At 37.1% G+C, this 22,112-nt stretch overlaps 1 protein-coding gene across 2 annotated transcripts in view; it reads right to left on the bottom strand.

Annotated features, from left to right (window-relative positions):
* Positions 1–530: 530 nt before the first annotated feature.
* LOC309512346 (septin-2) overlaps positions 531–22,112 on the bottom strand; it is a 41,975-nt gene continuing 20,393 nt past the window's right edge. The window contains exons 8-12 of one of the 2 annotated variants that reach the window (XM_082187895.1): positions 8,189–8,290; positions 7,942–8,087; positions 6,628–6,711; positions 5,865–5,922; positions 531–2,178 (exon numbers count right to left, since the gene is read on the bottom strand). In XM_082187895.1, the coding sequence (XP_082044021.1) occupies positions 2,110–2,178; positions 5,865–5,922; positions 6,628–6,711; positions 7,942–8,087; positions 8,189–8,290 (459 nt within the window). In that variant the 3' untranslated portion in view covers positions 531–2,109. Of the gene's footprint in view, positions 2,179–5,864; positions 5,926–6,627; positions 6,712–7,941; positions 8,088–8,188; positions 8,291–22,112 lie in introns of both variants that reach the window. The other variant, XM_082187894.1, reaches the window with a different exon arrangement.

Raw genomic sequence — 22,112 nt, forward strand, 5'->3', positions numbered from 1 at the left:
GTACATATGCTTGAAAATGTTTAACATCCTGTGAAAGTGTGCACTATTGTCATTTTTCTTGCAATTAAAAAAACTACAGCTGTGCTTGTTACTTTAGCAAACATGTAATTTTGAATTTAAAAATAATCAAATTGGTGCAAAAATATTCAGATTTAAATATCATTACCATATAAAAATCTTTTCATTAATTATATTAAATCTAGTTAAAAGTACTTGAATAAATAATATGTAAGGCTTTTACTTAATAATTCACTTTATTAATTGAGCATTTTAAATGTAATTGTTTAGTTTAAAAAAACTTTATTTGGTTTCAATGAGTTTTATATATTTGTTAATAAAAAAAAACAAGCATGTGAAAAATTAAGCAGGATAAGCATAAAATTTGCAGCATCAATGAAACTAGTCAAAAATGGTGTCAAATATAATTGAAGGTGTACAAAGGGAAATTAATGATATTCATACAAATACACAAACCATTTCTGAGACTTCAAACATTCATGCTTGCAGAAAATTAAAGCATTCCAAACAAATGACTCAGAAAGTAATTTATTTCTCAACACGAGCAAGTACAAAAAGGAAGATGTAAAACAGGGAAGTAAGCGTTACTGTACCGCACAAATGTTAATTCTTTAAAAAGGCCAAAACAGGAGATAACCAAGTCAAAATAACTGGGCTGAACCACAAAGACAACAAAACAAAATCAGTGTGTTTACTGCAGACATCAATGATTAGCAGATAACTCACTACAATGCTGTCAAATGTCTGATGGTGCGTTTCTTAGACCGTTAAAACGAACTTTTAAAACATACAGTAAAACGTACCAGCTGGTAAACAAAAAATATAAAGTCCACTGCAGTAGATGTTATTGTTTAAAGTAGTAAATAAAGTAAAAAAAAAAAGCAATAAAACTGATAGAAAACCCCACACCATGAGAATATAAGTATAAAAGAAGAGAAAGCCTACAAATGTGTGCATCTAAGTGGAGTTTTAAGGCATTTCTGTGAATTAAAATACAGCTGACACCCAGTGCGTCCACAATAAACATAACTTGTCTTTATCCTCATTTTAGTACCATTAATATTCACACTTTCTAAATATGAAAGGTGAACTCTTGTGCAATGTTTCCTTTCAAAAAAGATACTGACCAGATATTGCATTATTGACAAAATGTAACATGATGTCAAGAGATTGTCCAATTGTAGTCTTAGTTTTTTCATGATCCAATAAATCGGACTTCAGCTTGTTTTCCCGTAGCGTCCACTAGAGGGAAACCCTGCCCGCCGCACAGCTTGACTTGACAAATAAGAGATTTAAATGCATTGAAAAGAAAGGCAATTTTCTTTTATAGTGATGCTACTTTTTGTGATGAAATTTGACATGCATCTCAGTCTATGTTACTCCATCAAGAACGTAGTGCTAAGCACACATGACTGAACACAAACAAACATTTTTAAACAAACTCTGATATTAATTAATGTCTGTGAATGCATCACGATTTATGAACCTGTCCATTTGATAAAACTGTAAACTTGACAAGGTGCATCTACAAGTACAACATCCACTTATTTGATCCTATTTATCCACAAGCACTCTATAAAGTATCGACGAGCTTATCTGGTAAACGTATGCCAGTCTGATGCGTGAAAAGCACGACTGGTACAAGCCAGGCAGCTTAAAAATAGTGTTTTGGCACAGAAAAACATCATGCCTTCGGGGTCTAAATACAGCTGAGCTGACCACAAACCCCGATCAATATACAGATGAACATATGCTGAACATTGTCAGTAGAATCATGATATAAATTATTAACGGCATCTAATCTGATTGCACAAAGACTTGATTAAACGACATCATAATGGACCGTTGGTTTCAGTGGCGAGGTTATTCATATGGGCGGAGCTGCGATAGTGATTGGTTACATTAATTAGGCCTCATTAACATAATGTTCCATCAATCTGATAAACATGAGGGATAAGAGAAAATAGTGTTTAGAAAAGGGTAGGATAAATGCAACCTCCAGTCAGATGGCACTTCCTGTTCCCACAACATACAAACAGACACACACACACACACACACACACACACACACACACACACACACACACACACTTAGTCGTCTCCCGGTTTCATCTTCATCTGAGCTTGCATCTGAGCGATCATCTGCTGCATGCGTCTCAGCTGCAAAAGAAGCAAAAGCGGATAATATGTATATAAAACATATATATAAACAAATGAATACCTGTAATAATATGTAGAATAGTTTCCTGAGCAAATCATCATATTAGAATGATTTCTGAAGGATCATGTGACACTGAAGACTGGAGTAATGATGCTGAAAATTCAGCTTTGAAAATGTATCACAGGATTAAATTACATTTGACAATATATTCAAATAGAAAACTGTTATTTTAAATTGTAATACTATTTCACAATATTTCTGTTTTTACTGTATTTTTCTGTATTTTCCAGCTAAAATTTAAATTAGAAGTGTGTGTTTGTGTATTTTCACACTTTACTGCACATCATCTAACATTGTTACACCTCGTGTAGACTGACACATACACATAAACACAGTGAAACATAAACACAATTACACAGCACTCTAATTAAGGTCTAATCACTACAATCATGATAATTAGAGAACATACTGTACACAACGGCTCCTCTAAATACATCACTGATGATGAAGATGATGATTAAAACACACTTGTGTTTGTTTTGTATCTTGGTGAAGTCTTTCCATTTTTAAACTAAGCTAATGATATTTTCTATCCCTTAAACCTAACGCTCACTTTTGCACTTTTACATATTAATTAAAACTTTATTCAGCGTGTTTATTAATCTGTTTTCCTCTTTGGGGCTTTTGGCTGCTTCCCATAATGTAGCTGATTTCAGGTTTTACTATCTTTGTGCAAGTTTAAAGGGATAGTTCACCCCAAAATGATTTACGGCAAAAGAGTAAAGCCCCGTTCACACCGCCAGCGACACGCAGCGACATGATCCCATTCATTTCTATGGAGCGCTGGCGACTTCTGACGTCAAGAGACGCGCGACAAAAGTTCAGAAATTTCAACTTTATGCAAATGAGAAGCGATTTTCGCGAGCGACAACCAATAGGAAAGAAGACTTTCAGTGGAGCTCAGCTCACGTCACCATCTCGAGTGCAGGCAAGACGGAAGAGTTTGAAGGCGATTTCACAGTTTTATATGATTTGACTGTAACCACATACATGGATATAATAAAATGATGCATGGAAAAGAAACTGGCGACAGTCTCAGTGAGTTTAATTCACACATTAGTTTTTTAATTTTATGATGCAAGTTTAGCACTGCTGCAGTTCATTTTACAGTTTCCCCTGCATTACAGTAGCACCTCACTGCAGTACACAAGATCCAGGGGGCGGAGTTGGATCCAGATCTAAGGGGTGGAGATTGGTAGGTTTAGGGGTGGGTTTAGGGATCAGGGGGTGGAGATGGGTAGGTTTAGGGATCAGGGGGAGGAGATGGGTAGGTTTAGGGATCAGGGGGTGGATATTGGTAGGTTTAGGGGTGGGTTTAGGGATCAGGGGGTGGAGATGTGTAGGTTTAGGGGTGTGTTTAGGGATCAGGGGGTGGAGATGTGTAGGTTTAGGGGTGGGTTTAGGGATCAGGGGGTGGAGATGTGTAGGTTTAGGGGTGGGTTTAGGGATCAGGGGGTGGAGATTGGTAGGTTTAGGGGTGGGTTTAGGGATCAGGGGGTGGAGATGTGTAGGTTTAGGGGTGGGTTTAGGGATCAGGGGGTGGAGATGTGTAGGTTTAGGGGTGTGTTTAGGGATCAGGGGGTGGAGATGTGTAGGTTTAGGGGTGGGTTTAGGGATCAGGGGGTGGAGATGTGTAGGTTTAGGGGTGGGTTTAGGGATCAGGGGGTGGAGATGTGTAGGTTTAGGGGTGGGTTTAGGGATCAGGGGTGGAGATTGGTAGGTTTAGGGATCAGGGGGTGGAGATTGGTAGGTTTAGGGGTGGGTTTAGGGATCAGGGGGTGGAGATGTGTAGGTTTAGGGGTGGGTTTAGGGATCAGGGGGTGGAGATGTGTAGGTTTAGTGGTAGGTTTAGGGGTGGGTTTAGGGATCAGGGGGTGGAGATGTGTAGGTTTAGGGGTGGGTTTAGGGATCAGGGGGTGGAGATGTGTAGGTTTAGGGGTGGGTTTAGGGATCAGGGGGTGGAGATGTGTTGGTTTAGGGGTGGGTTTAGGGATCAGGGGGTGGAGATTGGTAGGTTTAGGGGTGTGTTTAGGGATCAGGGGGTGGAGATGTGTAGGTTTAGGGGTGGGTTTAGGGATCAGGGGGTGGAGATGTGTAGGTTTAGGGGTGGGTTTAGGGATCAGGGGGTGGAGATTGGTAGGTTTAGGGGTGGGTTTAGGGATCAGGAGGTGGAGATGGGTAGGTTTAGGTATATGTAAGGTGGGAGGAGTTGGATCTGGATCCAACTCCTCCCCCTGGATTTCGTGTTCTGCAGTGAGGACCATCTCCTGCATTACGTTGACTATTAGAAACAAGAAAATGTATTATTTGTTAAATTCGAATGACGTTTTAGTAATTTATGACAGTATGAGTTAATCTGTTGATTGATCGATCGTTAATCTAGTAGGCTAAATGATTTAATCCACTGAACACTGCTGTGGTAATATAAAAACACTCTCCCAACAGCATACCGTTTCTTTTGAGCCTAATTCCTAGTCAAATTAAAATGATATAGTTGTATATCTCACTTGTGATGGTATTTTGTATAGATATGGCCAGACGTGCAGTCTACCAATAACATTAGAGCGACAGCACAACAAACGCCCACAAGCGACTTCACAGAACAGAGACTAGCGACATACAGCGCGGTGTGAACGGTGGTTAACCCTTGAACTTGACACACAACGTAATGACAGCAATTGACGCCTCTCGCGGTTCAAACATCCCACGTTTGTCATTACGTTGTGCGTCAAGTTCAAGTGTTACTCTTGCCGTAAATCGATGCGTCTGCCGGAAGCTAGTTATTTTAGTCGAGAAAGTTTTAAATATGGATATTTTTCTTACACGAACGCATCGCTTCACTTCAGAAGACCTTTATTAACCCCCGCAGAGCCGTGTGGAGGACTTTAATCATGAATAGATGCGCATTAATGGACTTAGATCAGGGATGGGCAACTTCGGTCCTGGAGGGCCACTGTCCTACAGAGTTTAGCTCCAACCCTGAAAAAATCACCTGCCTGTAATTTTCTAGTAATCCTGAGGACCTTGATTAGCTTGTTCAGGTGTGTTTGATTAGGGTTAAAGCTAAACTCTGTAGGACAGTGGCCCTCCAGGACCGAAGTTGCCCATCCCTGACTTAGATGGACAAAATCATTCACTCCCATTATCAAGCTTGGAAGAGCCAGGACATTTTTTTTATATAACTCCAATTGTATTCGTCTGAAAGAAGATTGTCGTATACACCTAGGATGGCTTCAGGGTGAGTTGGCTTCATGGGCTAATTTTCATTTTTGGGTGAACTATCCCTTTAAGCCTGTATACACATACTCTTTACATCGTAAGTGTACATACTCTATGTTCAGTGCTGCAGGAAGTTGATGTCATTTCCTGTGCAGACATGCATGTTTATAAACTGCACTGATTGCATCCCAGCCTGACTGGGATATACATTCCCATAGGCCAGAGTTTCGCAAACAAATTAAGCACGATATGGACGATTTTGTATGGTTTCACAATATTACTCTGTTTACTGTATATTTTACATCAGCCTTGGTGAGCAGAAGAGACTTTTCTCAAAAACATTACAAAGTGATATATTAGTTTGAACCGATTGTCAAAATGATATGCATATGTGTTTGTGACTTACCTCAGCATCCTTCTCCAGGAGGATCTGGTCTTTGTCCATCACTTCTTCCTCAACCGCCCTGCTGGAACACATGGTTTTTAGCACAAATATACACCAAATATTCACTTAAATCCCTCGCATGCCGACACTGAGCAAAAGCGTGAGTGGTATAAATATCTCATTTAGATGATGTACCTCGCACCTGCATACAGATTTACATTTTGAGCTAATCATTCCTCATAGTAACACAGCTTATCTATTAAGTTAGGAGCTCTAAATACTATAAATGTGAGAATTAAACTGGGAAAGTCACTGAAACACGACGCAGATGTATCACACGAGTTATTCTGCTATTTGTTGTGCTTAGCTTTGAGAAAAATAAATAATTTAATGCTATAAATTCAGGAGACATTAAATTAAGTATAGAGAGTCCTATTAACCATGGAAATGTGCAAACTCCGTTCACGTGTAGTGGGGATCAGTAGGGTCAGACAGTCTAATTTGTAGGATTTTGACAAATTTACAATAAGTTTTATGTAAAATCGCTTCAGAAATATTTAAGGTTCTGCACTATTTCTATTTTACCAATCAAATAAGCAAGTTTGTGATTGATTGAGTAATGTTTGATCATCAGGTCTCAACTGTTAAATCTTTCAACTGAGCAGTTATGAACTTTTAAAATGTGTGTATTCATGCCGGGTGTCAATAAAACAGTGATTAACTAGGAAAACGGCACTTTATGACCCCTTGGCAATCTGGGATCGTGTTTGTTGATTTGCCTTACCTGCCAGTTCGCTTTAGTCTCTCTGAACGGAAGTTCTCATAGTGGAGATCTTGAGTGACCTCCTGCAGGTCCTGCATGTGAGTTCTACACACACACACACACACACATACACATACACATAAAGCTTACAGATTTATGTCAGCAGAGGGCGCTGCAGAACAAAGGGAGACATCAAGCCAACAGACACCCAAATGATGTCTTATAAGATATCACGGGACATATTTCCTCCAAAATCAAAGAAATAAGAAACTATGTTTTTGCATAAAGAAATTACAGCCTATTTTACCACCATTAGAGTTTTTTCATTGAGACATATTCATAATAATGAATAAAATAAATTTTTCAATAATGTAATGCAAAATAATATTATTATTTTGCATTACTATTTTGCATTACAATATAATATATTATTATATTCACTAATTAATATTATTTAAAGTATCCCTTACTTAAAACATTATTATTTAAAGTATTTGTACATCACTGTGGGATCTGTTATTCTACCTTTTATTTTGTATGCTGATTTAAATGCATTTAGTTTTTCAGCAACACTTTACATTAAGGTCTCATTTGTTTAACATGAGAAATATATTTTTTAAAGCAATCATTCATTTTTGTAAATGTTAGTAAAGCTCTAATTGTTCTTTTTTTGTTCATTTTAGTTTACAGTGCATTAACAAATGTTGACAAATACAACTTTAGAAATGTATTAGTAAATGTAAAAATTAACTAAGATTAATAAATGTAGAAGTATTGTTCATCGTTAGTTAATGTTGAATAATATAGTTAACAAATAAAACCTTATTGTAAGGTGTTCATTTCTCATTAAAATACAGTTTTGAGACTCATAACTAATGAGAATCACCATTGAGAATAAATAAATCATGCAGATGCATTACATTAAAGAGAATTTTGAGTGGAAATGTGCGTCGAAAATGCATACATTTTAATGGTCATAAAACTGGATTAATTTTCTTTATGCAAAAACATTTTTTACTTTTGGAATGAAACATTTTGTACGAATCACCCTGTCCTTGTTATCTTATTTTAAAGTATTTTTGCAAAAGCTCTATTGTTAAGTGAGCCTTGTTGCTCATTTGGCATGTGAAGAGTTTCATTTACATCAAGGAGTCTCAAAAGAAACGGCAACAAAAATATTCTGTTGGACTCTCGGGTTCAGAGGGTGGAAATGGTCATGTAAACAGATTCACCTTTTCAGTTATTATTATTATTATTATGTTTCTCATATTTAGGAGGTTAAACGTGTTTAGATAACGTGTGTGTGTTTGTGTGTGTGTGTGTGTGTGTACTCACACCAGCATAGTGCGCAGCTTGAGGAAATCATTGTGCTCGGGGTTTTCCACCTCCACCACCCCCCACGGGTACAAGCGTCCACGGATCTTCTTCCCCTTCACCTCTATCAGCTGGTTGGAGCCGATGACGGCAAACGGGATGCTGGCCTGCACACAAACACACTCGTTCAACTTTAATCAAAGCCTTTGGGAGGGGGTCGGGCAGTGTTACAGAGCTGATAATGAACTTAAAAACTTTGACCTCTGACCTTTAGGACACGCGTCTGTTCCTTGAATTCTTCGTCTTCGTCCGAATCAGCGTCGGGAAGCTGGTAGATCCGGATCCCTTGCTCACTGATCTCATCCAAAATCTGCATGAAATACATTTTAAAAAAAGCTATAAACCTTGGTCTGTGGAATTAGCTGAAGTATAAGCGCAAAGAAAATCTTAATTATACTTGTATATTTTAAATTAAATAATTATTTAACATTAACTACATACACGCATATACCTATATTAAATATATGATATATTATACATTTATTTATATAAGCTAAAAACCTTTACGTTCAGACCCAGTGTAATCAATTTAGCTGAATTATAAGCGTGAAAAACCATAATTATACTTGTAAATTTTTTATTAAATAGTTAGTGTAAATTTCAATTTTTAATTCAATAAATGCATAATAACAATAAATTCTTAATTTATGTACGTTTATATACATCATAAGTTAAAATATTATACATCTTAATTGTACTTGTAAATTAATCATTAAGTTTAAATGGTTAATTTAAAATAACTAATTACATTTAGAATGAATTTAAATTAAAATAAAAAAATTAATAAAAAAAACACACACATGGCTTTCAGGCATGGACATAAAAAGCATTGGACACTACAACTTCCAACGTTCTCTCAGCACGTTGTCATCTGGAGCGCTCTCAGAGAGACCTGAGGAAACTCTTTGATGCTGAGAACAGGAATCTTATGAATCACTCAATATAAAACGACTTACTGGATCCACACGTAGGGAGTTTAGAACCAGTCAGATAACAGATACAGTCTGTCCAAAACAGATCTTGCCCCAATTACCCCATGACCTGAACACATCCATCAAGATTTTCACCTTACACCAAACTGAACCAGTGAAAACTATGATGAAAAAGTAATGTGGGGGATATTCCCAGTTTCACAGTAATAAACTATGGGTTATTTTTTTAACCCAACCGTTGGGTTACACATATTGGGTCAATATGTTGGGTTATTTTCCAAAAATATTGGGTCATTTTTTTAAATCGTTGGTTAATTTCTAGAAATAACCCGACTATTGGGTTAAATAGCCCACGGTTTCCGCAGCGACGGTTCCAATTTTAACGGCCCAGTGACAGACAGTCAACGCAGAAGCTGCTGCTACATCCTGATTATGAAAGGTAAGTCATATCGTTTTTATGTATAACATTAAGTATTGTGTACTGAGACGTTGAATATAATTATTCTAAAATTGAATTTTATATTTGTAAAAAACGGTTCCCTTTAGTCCTAAGGAAATTAATCCTAGATATCCCCGTTAGCGCGCTAGCAGCAATAAAGTAATTAATTAAAACATTACACTAGCGAAACTGTTTACAGATGTACTTACCAGTAAGTTACCTACTACAATAAACTAAGTAGGCCTAGTCTGAAATCACTATCTATAGCATTAGGCCTGTTTTACGGTATTCGTGATATTAAAGGTCTTAAAGGATGCTAAATAAATAAATAATTTAACTCAACTGTTGGGTTATTTTAACCCAACTAAAGTTTAACTCAATGCATTGGGTTAAAATAACCCACAGTTGGGAAGGTGCTATACCAACCCATAGTTGGGTTATTCGTTGGGTTATTTTTAACCCAACATTTTTTAAGTTTTTTTTTAAGTGTATTTTATAAACAGAATATGAGATTGAAAAACACAGCATTGCTTAAGCCAAAAAAAAATATATATATATATAAAAAAATAGCACTTCTGAAGCACCTGTGGTGGATCAGACATTAGGATTTATTTTTCTAACTTCAAAGCTGTTTTTCTAAGAAGCACATTCACAATGCCATTACGTAATGACGCCCAGAACGCCACCAGAAGCCTCTTCCTGACATTCTAAGTGCTTTCATGTAATCTCAGCGGGGACGGCGATTCAATGGGAGAGCAGCTCCTGCTCCGCTGGTCTTCACAGAAACCCCCTCCTGTTATGATTAGTCCTGTTTTCATAGCGCGGAACCGCAGCGAGTGTGTTATTGTTTGCATGGGTGTCATTGTTGCGTGTTCGGAGTCCAAATAAACACGGCACAGTTGCGCCCGTGGGGAACACGACTGTAGACAAGCTTCCTCTGATCAAACAGAATCCGTGGTGAGCAACAAAATTGACGAAGGGTGCGAGATTTATAAGGGTCCATCTTTCCCATTCGTGCCAAATCTGGGGCGTGGACTAGATGGAGATATTTAATTTTTTTGGATGACTTGACCTCCAAATGGGAAAATAAACACGTCGCTTCACAATGAACAAAGAAAAATGGCACAATAGTGACTTTTATGCACAGGAACAGGAAAGGAAGTTAAGATATGGCCGTATATAAAACTGAAACGAAAAGCAGATCAGCGACATATTTTGACAATTTTATAAGCGGCTAATCAGTAGTTGTGTCCCAAAGTCGTCCCAGGCAGCTAATGTGTTTGTCGGTTTGCCGTCTGTCCCGTCAGCGTTCTGCCTATCTGTGTTTTTTAAATTCCAGTTAATACATTGTGTTGATGCTATCATTTTGATCGTTAAATATAGCTGCACATCAGAAGTTTCATTGGAGACTCAATCTAGAGACTGCCCCAGATTCAATAATCCTGATCTCTCTAATAAGGCAGAACCATCTTTTGATAAATGTGAGAGATTTTTTAGTTTTTTTTATTGAAAAGATTGATGGCATCGGATCCTCCCTTATTCCTTCTCACTCTAATACTCTACTTTGAATAGTTTTCAGCCGGTCTTTCTCTGACCTGAGGAAATTAGAGATGCAGATGAAGTCTACAACTTCACCCCACCACGATGTTGTTCCCTCTGACATCCTTAAAGGTTCGTTTGATACTACTGGTTCTAGCATTCAAGTAATAATGAATTCCTGTTTAGTCTCTGGCACTGTCCCTTCGTTTTTAAAGCATGCGGTTGTCCAGCCGTTGCTTAAAAAGCCCCATGCCGATGTAAATCGTCCTATTTCAAAATTGCCCTCTCTTTCAAAAGTTATGGAAAAAGTTGTCCTATCACAGTTACTTCCGTTTTTAAATTCGACTTGGGTACTTGAACCATTTCAATCAGGTTTCTATAACTTATCACAGTACTGAAACAGCTTTGTTAAAAGTGATGAATGATTTGTTACTTGCGGTTGATTCTGGTTAAATTTGGATTTTACTGGATCTGAGCGCCGCTTTTGACACAGTAGATGACAATATCCTTCAGACATGCATTGAAATACTCTGGTTTGAGTCATGTCTTAAATATGATACACTCTCAGTGGCTACTGGCCAGTTTTTCTCTCCTGTGGGGTTCCTCAAGGGTCCATTCTGGGCCCATTACTCTTTAATCTGTACATGCTTCCACTCTGTAATATAAAATTAGGAAACTATGCTGATGATTCTCAGATGCACCTTCCATTAAAATCTAGAGACTCTCTGAAGTCTTGAGGATATTAAATGCTGGATGGCAAATCATTTCCTCCATCTTAACAATGAGAAAACTGAGGTTATTATCTTTGGTCCCTCCGAAACCAGAAACTCTATAGATAGTAACTTAGACAATCTCATGCTAAGTCACATGCAAAAAAGTAAGGAGTTAACTTCGACTCTGAGCTTTGTCTTGAAAACAAATTAGCTCATTTGTTAAAAACAGCTACTATCAACTGAGAATCATTTCTAGACTTAAAATCGACACTTTGCTTGGAAAAAGACTTGGAAAAAGTTATTCATGCCTGGTCTTCCTCAATCTTCATTGGCACGTTTACAGATGGTTCAGAATGCAGCAGCTAGACTGTTAACTAGTGCAAAAAAAGTGATATCATCATTCCAATTTTAGCTTCTCTTCACTGACTTCCTGTCTTTTTTAGGATTCAATTCAATTCAACTCCTTCTATTTATGTTTTTAAATCTAGACTTAAAGGTATAGTGGAGGATTTTCTTTTTCCGGGTGGATCATCAAGACTATTGGTCCTCCTAATTGTCAATCATTCTGGTGATATGTTTACGTAAGGCCGTCGTACGTGCTCGTCCTTTCTGCGCATGCGCACTTTCAGGAGTATATGTGTGGTGAGCTATGGTTTCAGCCATTCATTGAAGCTCGCCGTTCTCACCGGGTTTTTTCAAAATGTCTGAGGGTCGCAAGAGAAAAAGTGTCTACGAATTGTATGACAAGAAGAGAAAGGCCTCTGAAGAAAGAAACAAGACCAGTGTTTTTGGGAGAATATTTCACACGCTGGCGTGCGCTAAAAGCACAGGTTGGGCTTCCCACCGATGCCTCAGTCGCGAAGTTTCTACTCGACAGGTAAAGTTTGGCATGCTATTTGAAGAAATCCATTTAAAATCACTGCTAGTAAAAGTTAATGTAAGCTATGATTAGCGATGCTAGTGTTTAATAGGCGTTCCCTCTCGGGAGCAGGGAGAGTGTTGCGCATGTGCATTTTTTCAAAAAGTGGAGAGGGCGGTTCGTTTCTAAAATTCGGGAAAATCCTCCGCTATACCTTTAAGACACATCTTTATTCTTTAGCCTTTCCTGATTATTAAAGGTGAACTAAGTAACTTTTTTACCTTAACGGCTTAACCGAATAGCTTCGGAGTCATTGGAATAGTTATATGACTTTTTTCGGTTTGAATGGTGGTCGTCTCGCACCCCCCAAGTGCCTGTGAGCCGAAAAACCACCCTTTTTCGGCCGGCGGGACGCTCAGCGTCAGGAAGTATCGCGTGATATCAGGTCTCGCGATGTAACGAATTGCTTTACGGCAAAAAAAATCTGCTAAAATTCTCGTTTTAAAGAATGTCCCATCTGCTTTGATGTCGTTGATCTACTAGCCTCTGGTATCTGAGAGTCGCCAACGAGTTTTTCGACAGTGTTATCAAATATCTATTCCGAAGCTGTAGGGGGAGCTCTATAGAGAAACCTGCGAGCAAAAAGCGAGAATACAGCGAAGAAATTCCCGAAACTGCATAGCCCTGCTTTAATTTATGGATTAGTAACTGTTATCTTTAATCTTTATATTTTATTGTATTTCATGATTGTTTTGTACAGCACTTTGGTCAGTGTAAGCTGAATATAAATGTGCTCTATACATTTTTTTACTTACAAATGACGCACAATACACTATTAAACGATTTTAATGCACGACGTGGAGGCAAAGAACTGGCCGACACAAAGCATAGAATAGTGCACAAGTATTAGTCTGCGTTTTATTATTGTTAACTACTTAACTAAATTAAACAGTAACAGTTTTGTTAACTTCAAGGTGCAATTTTTTTTTTAAATATTAGATTCAAAATGAAAATTTGAAATGTTACAAAGCAAAAATTGTACAAAAAATTATTTATTTAAAAAAAAAAAGCTAATTCAACATTAAATAAAAACTAAAATAACCCTGGTGTACAGTACATTGACCAATATTAAAATAAAAGTACAAAAAGCAATTCTTTCATGACTACAGTTTTACATGACCAAACGGGTTGAATTTATAGATGCAACCTTGTCTAAGTGTGCTGACAGTTAATGTTAGCATCCAAAAGCACAACAATCTGTCAGCGTGCTAAAATCCTCTTTGAGAAGTAGCATCTTCGTCCCCTGATATAATAAATAAAACAAATGATGTCTTAAACAAAACATCAAGAACCTTTCACACACTGGCACAATGATAAAAGTTTTTTCACTTTATACGGAAACAAGGATTTTCCAGAATCTATTGGCAGCACGAGAATCTTGAAGCGAGTTATCGGCGCAGGCTTCAACACAATCATTAGCTCCCCCTGTCTATCTCTGAGGCTAAATGTGTTTGGATTGGCAGCACCTCCACGCGATTGGCAGAGGCACCTGGAGTCTGGCCTGGAACAATGGCACGGGAGTTTCTCCATGGCTCTGAACTGAAAAGGGAAGTGAGTTTCACCTATTATGCTTGTAATTTGTTTGTTATAGGATGCATTATGAGTCGTGACCATGTGTTTGCGGAGCAAGACTATTTGTGGGTACGACTGGGCGAAGCTTGTGTGGGCTGGATGTTGGAGTTGGTCTCTTCAGTCATGTGCTCAATCAAGCTGCATGTGTGTACATGGTCAACCAATTCTGATTTTCCCTCGAGATCGGGCACAGATCAGATCTGGTTGCATGCATGAATAAAGAAAAAACGCATTAAGTACTGTTTAAAAGTTTGGGGTCTAAAGGCTCGTTTACACAAGGGATGATAACTATAATGATAACGACAAAGTAGGGGTGTAACGGTACACAGGAAGTCATGGTTCGGTACGTACCCCGGTTTTGGGGTTCGACATGATTTCGGTACAACAGAAAAAAATAAAATAAATAAAAATCCCCAACGCTAGGTTTCTTTTTATTTATTTTGGACAGACAGTTGTGCAAGTTAAAGTTTGTTCCAACTAGCAAGAGGGGCGTTTAGTCTCCCCTGAGGTTATTGGGACAGCACAGCCTCCTTTAGTGTAAACCGAACACAAAGTTCAATATCATTACGCTTTTTTTTTCAAGAAACCATGGAAAGATGAGCACGGAGAGAAAAGTGCCATTTATCCCACATCTGAGCCTACTTCACCTTTCCACGAGGAGACAGCGAGTGAAGCGGCACCTGAGGCTTCCCATTTCCATGCATATTTCATCACTGGACTGTAGTAGTGAGACTTACACGACACAATCGGCACAATGCCAAATGATTTTGTCTCATTATAACAGTGGAAACAACAATACTCTGTCATTATGGCTAAACAGATAAGAGATTTTTCAAAACTGTAAAAGGGTCTATTTTTATTTGTGTACACTCAGAATGAAACCAAAACATTGTTCTTTTGTAAATTAAAGAAAACAAACAGGATGCCGCCCCGGTTTCCTTTCCGTGAGGTTTGTGGAGAGTGTCACAAAAACGTATTGAAACTCAGCGTATAGGCTACTAGCAAGCTCTTGCGTGTCATCTGAACTCTCTTGTATTGGGTTGGTGCGTAGAGCATCTCCTCTTCTTCTACTCTTTTTCCTGGTTAGCAAACAGCGTTGCATTACCACGTGCGCCCCCTTCTGGATTGGAGTGTGACTGTATGCACCGAACCATGATGTACATACTGGGACAGTTTGGGATGAATACATGTACCATTACACCCCCACGACAAAGAGAATCCGATCAGAATCCATCCGACTCTAAAGAGCTTGAGCATTTAAATCGACAACAAAACTGCAGCGCGCTTAGAATAAACAGAACGATATCGTCACCCGGTGTGGACGGCCGCTAATATAGTTATCGTTCTTGGTGTGAACGTGCCTTCATTTGCAGTTCAATGTAAACATAAGTAGCAAACAAGTAGATATATAAAGACTAAACAAGTTAGTCAAGCTCACATCTTTATGCTAGTTGCAGTCCTTATGAAGCACTCTGTAAGCAACTTACATTTTAAAGCACAAAACACCTTAAAATGCCTTAAAATGCACATTTGGGGAACAACTGAGAGACGAGAACGTGCTCTCCAACTGTACAACACGGCATGGATCAATATGCACACAAATCACTTCATGCAGCACAAAACTGAACTGTGAATGCAAACAGACGGGACAGAAAAATCTGAATGTGTTGCATCTGTAAATATTAGCACCTAAACATGGATCTGGCACTCTGGGAACCTGTTGGGAGTGCCAGAAAATGCTTTGAATGTAAAGGAAAATAGTGCACTAGGTCACAAACAAAATGACCTGATTACAGAAGAATCTCTAAATGACACAATCTTAATAACTGCGCACTAATTGGATAATGTACCACTTGTACAACTAAAAAAAGGCTCGTAAACATTTGGTCACTTGCACAAAAATAGGAGCCACAAATAGGACGGGCACTATATAAGTACATAACACATCAAAATAAGGTAAATATAGTTTTCCTGTCTACAGACCAATTATTATGAGATTATACTTCAGGGAGCAAAACAGTAGTTTCTCGCAGTCAAGTTTCAGCATGAATAAGCACCTTGAATCCAGCCACTCCCTGCAGTTTCTACACGGTTTAAAACCGTCGCTTTTAAACACAAAAACACTTTGTTTATCATGCAGATTCTACTTAGTGGTTGAAAATGACAGAACTCAGCAGAATGAACAGTTATGAAATACTGTAAAAAAAAAAGATAAATAAATCACTATTCAGCAGTAAAGCGTGTCAAACTGAAAAGCCGTGAAGTTCTTAACTGTGATCCCTTGTCTCGGGATAAAACCGCTGGCTACCTGCAGCTCGTGAAGGCCTTTCATTCGTACAAAAACACACAGGGGTTTTATATAATTCTGAAAGAAACTCAACAGGACTGACCAATTACTTGGACCTGTTTGTGTGTGTTGGTACCAGGGCTAATGTTAATCCGGCGTCTCTGAAACAGCGGGATGCGAGGAGAAGCTCACTCCAGCAAATTCCAGTCAGGGATGAGTGTGTGTGAATGTGTATGTGTGTGTGAATGCGTATGTGTGTGTGTGTGTGTGTGTGTGTGTGTGTTTAGAGGCCTTTGGCAACCAGATGCTACAATTAAAGTATGAACAATTGGATAAGAACAGCAGAATTTTAGCTGATTGTAAGACATCTTAGTATTTCATTATCAGCTTCACATTTTGGTATTCCAAAGATAAGAGATGCTCTTTAAAGAAACCATTTATATTTAATTACCTTCATGCATTTCTAAACCTGTATGACAATTTAGAAGAATCACACTGGTCATTGAGGCTTTCAAGCTTTAAATGGACATAAAAGCACCATGAAAGTAACAGTAGTCCATATGATTCGTGCGCTATATTTCAAGTCAAGATAGAAATGTAAGCCATTATTCACCATTTAAATCACTGTTATTTAGTAATTATTCAAGCTGTATGGACTATTTACATAGTACTTTCTTGGTGGTTTTATGTCTTTTTTGCAGTTTGAAAGACTTGCATGCAAAAGTATGACCATTCCAACACTCATTATGTGTCCTTTAAAATAAATGAACTCAGAAACAGATTTAAAATGGTATGAGGGTGAGTAATAGATTATTAGTGAATTTTACGTTAAATACGCTTCTTAAAAAAAAAAAAGGTTTATTTAACGCAAATTGGATTTGATTGTGCCGTACTAAGTGGAGGTGTTACAAGTCTCTATTCTGAAAAACTGAAGTGTTAAATAAAGGTCAAGTCTTGGTCACAGAAAGCGTATGTGACCGGTGCTGGATATTTATTGTTTTATATGGGCTGCGTGAGCTGCAATTCCAGGATGCAATCATTCTGCTTGAGAACATACATAAATATCCACACCCTCATTTAAGGGAGGAATGTGGACACGGACAAACCCAAACCATGAGATATTCACAGTTTTAACTTCTGCAGTTGAGGAAGACATGATATCAAGATCAGATGAATGAAAAGACTGGAAAGCCTTGAAAACAAAGTGACCTCACTGGTCTAACACATCACGAATAACAGTGTCTTACAACATACAGTAAACAACACGTTTAACACCAAAGCCCTGTGCTTAATGACCACACGCCCACAAAAACATACAGTGTGGTCAGAAAATCTGACACAACATTGAAAACCATATACATGGTATATATATATATATATATATATATATATATATATATATATATATATATATATATATATATATATATATATATATATATATATATATATAAGAAGTTTCTTCTGCTCATCAAGCCTGCATTTATTTGATCAAAAATACAGAAAAAGATGTAATATTGTGATATATTATTACAATTTAAAATAATTGGTTTTCAATTTATTATACTTTAAATTATCATTTATTTCTGTGATCCAAAGCTGAATTTTCAGGATCATTACTCCAGTCTTCAGTGTCACATGTGACATCCAGTCTATCACATGATCCTTTAGAAATCATTCTAATATTCTGATTTATTATGAGTGTTGGAAACAGTTCTGCTGCCTAATATATTTGATGAATAAAAGGTTAAAAAGAACTGCATTTATTCAAAATAAAAAAAATATTTTCTTATAATATAAATCTTCTTTACTATCATTTATCAATTTAACACATCCTTGCTGAATAAAAGTATTGATTTATTTCAAAAAAAGAAAGAAAAAAATTACTGACCCCAAATTACTGACCAGTAGTGTATATTGTTGTTACAAAAGATTTCTATTTTTAAAACATTTGCTTCTTTTTTTTTTTATTCATCAAAGTATCCTAAAAAAGTATCACAGGTTATGAAAAAATAAAGCAGCAGAACTGTTTCCAACTTTGATAATGAATCATCATATTAGAATGATTTCTAAAGGATCATGTGATAGACTGGAGTAATGATCCTGAAAATTCAGCTTTGCATCACAGAAATAAATGATAATTTAAAGTATAATAAATTGAAAACCAATTATTTTAAATTGTAATAATATATCACAATATTAAAAAAAAATTCTGTATTTTTGATCAAATAAATGCAGGCTTGATGAGCAGAAGAAACTTCTTTCAAAAACATAAAAAATAGTAACGTGTCCAAACTTTTGGCCTGTACTGTATATACGTATATGCTTCCACTGATGCTCAAGATGCTCTTTTGAACATCTCAAATCATGCTGGATAACATGATCATAAAGTTTTGTTCATGTAGTTGCCAGGTCTGATGTCATTAAAGCAAAAGAGAAACACACCAAAGACATTCTCAAATTTTCACTCAACTTGCACTGCTGTGCCGATAGTATAATTTGTAATGAAACCATGCGTGTTAAATCATGCATTTTCTCAAGTGCTCTCAGACTTTTTGACCCCACTGTGTTTTAAAAACAACAAGGCTGGTAACGTTTGGCAACCACACGATCTTGCACAACGCTCGTTGGTGCTTTCGTACATTTCTCCCATTGAGCCAACCGAGAGGACAAAGAGAGGAAAGCTTTGACAGTTTGGAGACTGAGATATGAGCGTGATGGGGATCACAGCATGGCAAACATCAACAATAACATTCAAATTCACATAAACACAACAATGCAACCCACCAAGCGCACCAACAACCTGACCTGTGGGAATCGCATGCAACTCGACTGAACAAAATCTCCTCCCAGATGTACGTCAGTTCGGTCACAAAGGCTTTCCTTCTCATACGGACGAGACCTGCCGCTGGCGTTTCCATACGAGCAGCTCTTCGGCATATATCACTGCCGGGGCAGGAAACGAGAGCTACCTAAACGTCCCTCGAGTACTTTATAAGTTTCAGGGTTTTATGACCTCACTCCGGCCTCTGATAAGAGTCCTGCACAACGCTGACCCGGCTTTCCCTGCCAATCGGCCTGACACATTACAGGAAGGCCATATTGTTCTACACAAGCTGCTTCCCCCTTTCATGATGGTGCGAGAAAGATCGGGGAGAGGGGTGGCAGTCCTGTGAGAGAATGAGAGCGAAGCTATCACGGTGAGAAAGTGAGGGTGAAAATTAAACATAAATATCAGTCAGGCCGCAAAGACACAATGGGCCATTCGTCATTCTTACGGCCGGGAACCTTTACCGGTTGCGACGACACCATGAAATGCGGGAAATGCTGACTTGCGCTTCCACATTAATTCAGAACTGATTATTGGAAGTTGCGTCCAAGAGAGTCTTCTTGGGAAAAGAAAAGGTAGACAGAAATCTGAAGGGAGTGTTCATACTTTCCTGATAATCACTGATGTATGAAAAAGGAGTCAAGCATTTGTGGAGGTACCAATGAAAAGAACAAGCATTAAACTTCCTCCAATTCATCGACTTTAACATTCATATTTGATGGGGCAATTTCCTAAAATTAAGTTTTAAACAATCAAAGTTTCAAGTAGGCATGGGTTTCTCAGCAACAGCAACAACAGTAGTTAGTTCACATAAAGCTTCAACGAAAAGTCTGATTTGATGAATAAACGTTAATTTCTTCCAAAAACTCTTATCAATCTTATGACCTCAAACTTTTGAATGATAGTGCATCACTTTATACGACTTGGAATATAATGCATTAACTACTTTTATAGTGCTTTTTGGAGCTTAAAGGGATAGTTCACCCAAAAATGAAAATTATCCCAAAATGTACTCAGCCTCAAGCCATCCTAGGTGTATATGACATTCTTCTTTCAGCCAAACACAATAGAAGGTATATTTGAAAATATCTAGGCTCTTCCAAGCATTATAACGGGAGTACATGGTACCCTTTTTTTAAGCCTAAAAAAAGCATGTGCATCCATCCCTAATAAAAGTAATACATACGGCTCTAGGGAGTTAATAAATGTCTTCTGAAGGGAAGCAATGCGATTTTTGTGATACACACACACACACACACACATACATACACATACATATATATATATATATATATATATATATATATATATATATATATATATATATATATATATATATATCACACACACACACTTATACAGTACAGGCCAAAAGTTTGGACACGTCACTATTTTTAATGTTTTTGAAAGAAGTTTCTTCTGCTCATCAAGCCTGCATTTATTTGATCAAAAATACAGAAAAAATTTAATATTGTGATATATTATTACAATTAAAAATAATTGGTTTTCAATTCATTATACTTTAAATTATCATTTATTTCTGTGATGCAAAGCTGAATTTTCAGGATCATTACTCCAGTCTTCAGTGTCACATGTGACATCCAGTCTATCACATGATCCTTTAGAAATCATTCTAATATGATGATTCATTATCAAAGTTGGAAACAGTTCTGCTGCTTAATATTTTTTCATAACCTGTGATACTTTTTCAGGATACTTTGATGAATAAAAAGAAAACAAGCAAATGTTTTAAAAATAGAAATCTTTTGTAACAACAATATTCACTACTGGTCAGTAATTTGGGGTCAATCATTTTTTTTCTTTCTTTTTTTGAAATAAATCAATACTTTTATTCAGCAAGGATGTGTTAAATTGATAAAAAGTGATAGTAAAGAAGATTTATATTATTATAAAATATTTTTTTATTTTGAATAAATGCAGTTCTTTTTAACCTTTTATTCATCAAATATATTAGGCAGCAGAACTGTTTCCAACACTCATAATAAATCAGAATATTAGAATGATTTCTAAAGGATAATGTGATAGACTGGATGTCACATGTGACACTGAAGACTGGAGTAATGATCCTGAAAATTCAGCTTTGCATCACAGGAATAAATGATAATTTAAAGTATAATAAATTGAAAACCAATTAATAATATAATATATTTTTGTTTTTTTTGTGAAAAAAGAAAGTTAAATGTGTGAGGATAAGTATATGATGACAGAATTTTCCTTCTTGGTGAACAACCCCTTTAAAAACCAAAACATGGATTGACAAACACAGCAATGTGGGAATGTTTATGAAAATGTGTTTTGAAATTACCTGCAGGAAGAGAAAACTGGCATCTAAGGAGCAGGCGAATAACAGGAACTACTATAAATACAAGCATTCAGTGTCCAAAGCGTTGTCTATATATGGACCAGAATAAGCAATGAAGCCCTGTGACTTCCTGTGTGTTGTGAGCCATCTAGGAAGTACATTTAATTAAGAGTGATAGAAAACATTAGTTGTGTATTTCTGCATGACACATCTCAACCCGAAAAGCGCGCATTTGTGCTCCACACGTCATGAGAACACACACATAGACATCTGTTTGGGTCATTTAGCTTAAAATGGCTGACAGTGGCTAATCTTTCCTGCAACTTAGATGGACGAACATGCAGTGATTGCAGGATGTGGACAAGATTCCATTAGTCTCTAATCTAAATCTGTCTCTAACAGGACCGTTTTCTGTAATGAGTCAATGTTTACACACACAAAAGACGCTGACAGAGGTCAATTGGGACATTTAATCAGAAACGGCCTAAACTCAAGATTAGTCAGAACATAAACAAGATGAGTGCAGTGATTACTGGGTCTTTTTTCGTTTCTTTTAATGCAAGTGAAAGTCATTGATC

The sequence above is a fragment of the Leuciscus leuciscus genome (assembly GCF_965113295.1).
Source record: "Leuciscus leuciscus genome assembly, chromosome: 13".
NCBI classification, from domain to species: Eukaryota; Metazoa; Chordata; class Actinopteri; order Cypriniformes; family Leuciscidae; genus Leuciscus; species Leuciscus leuciscus.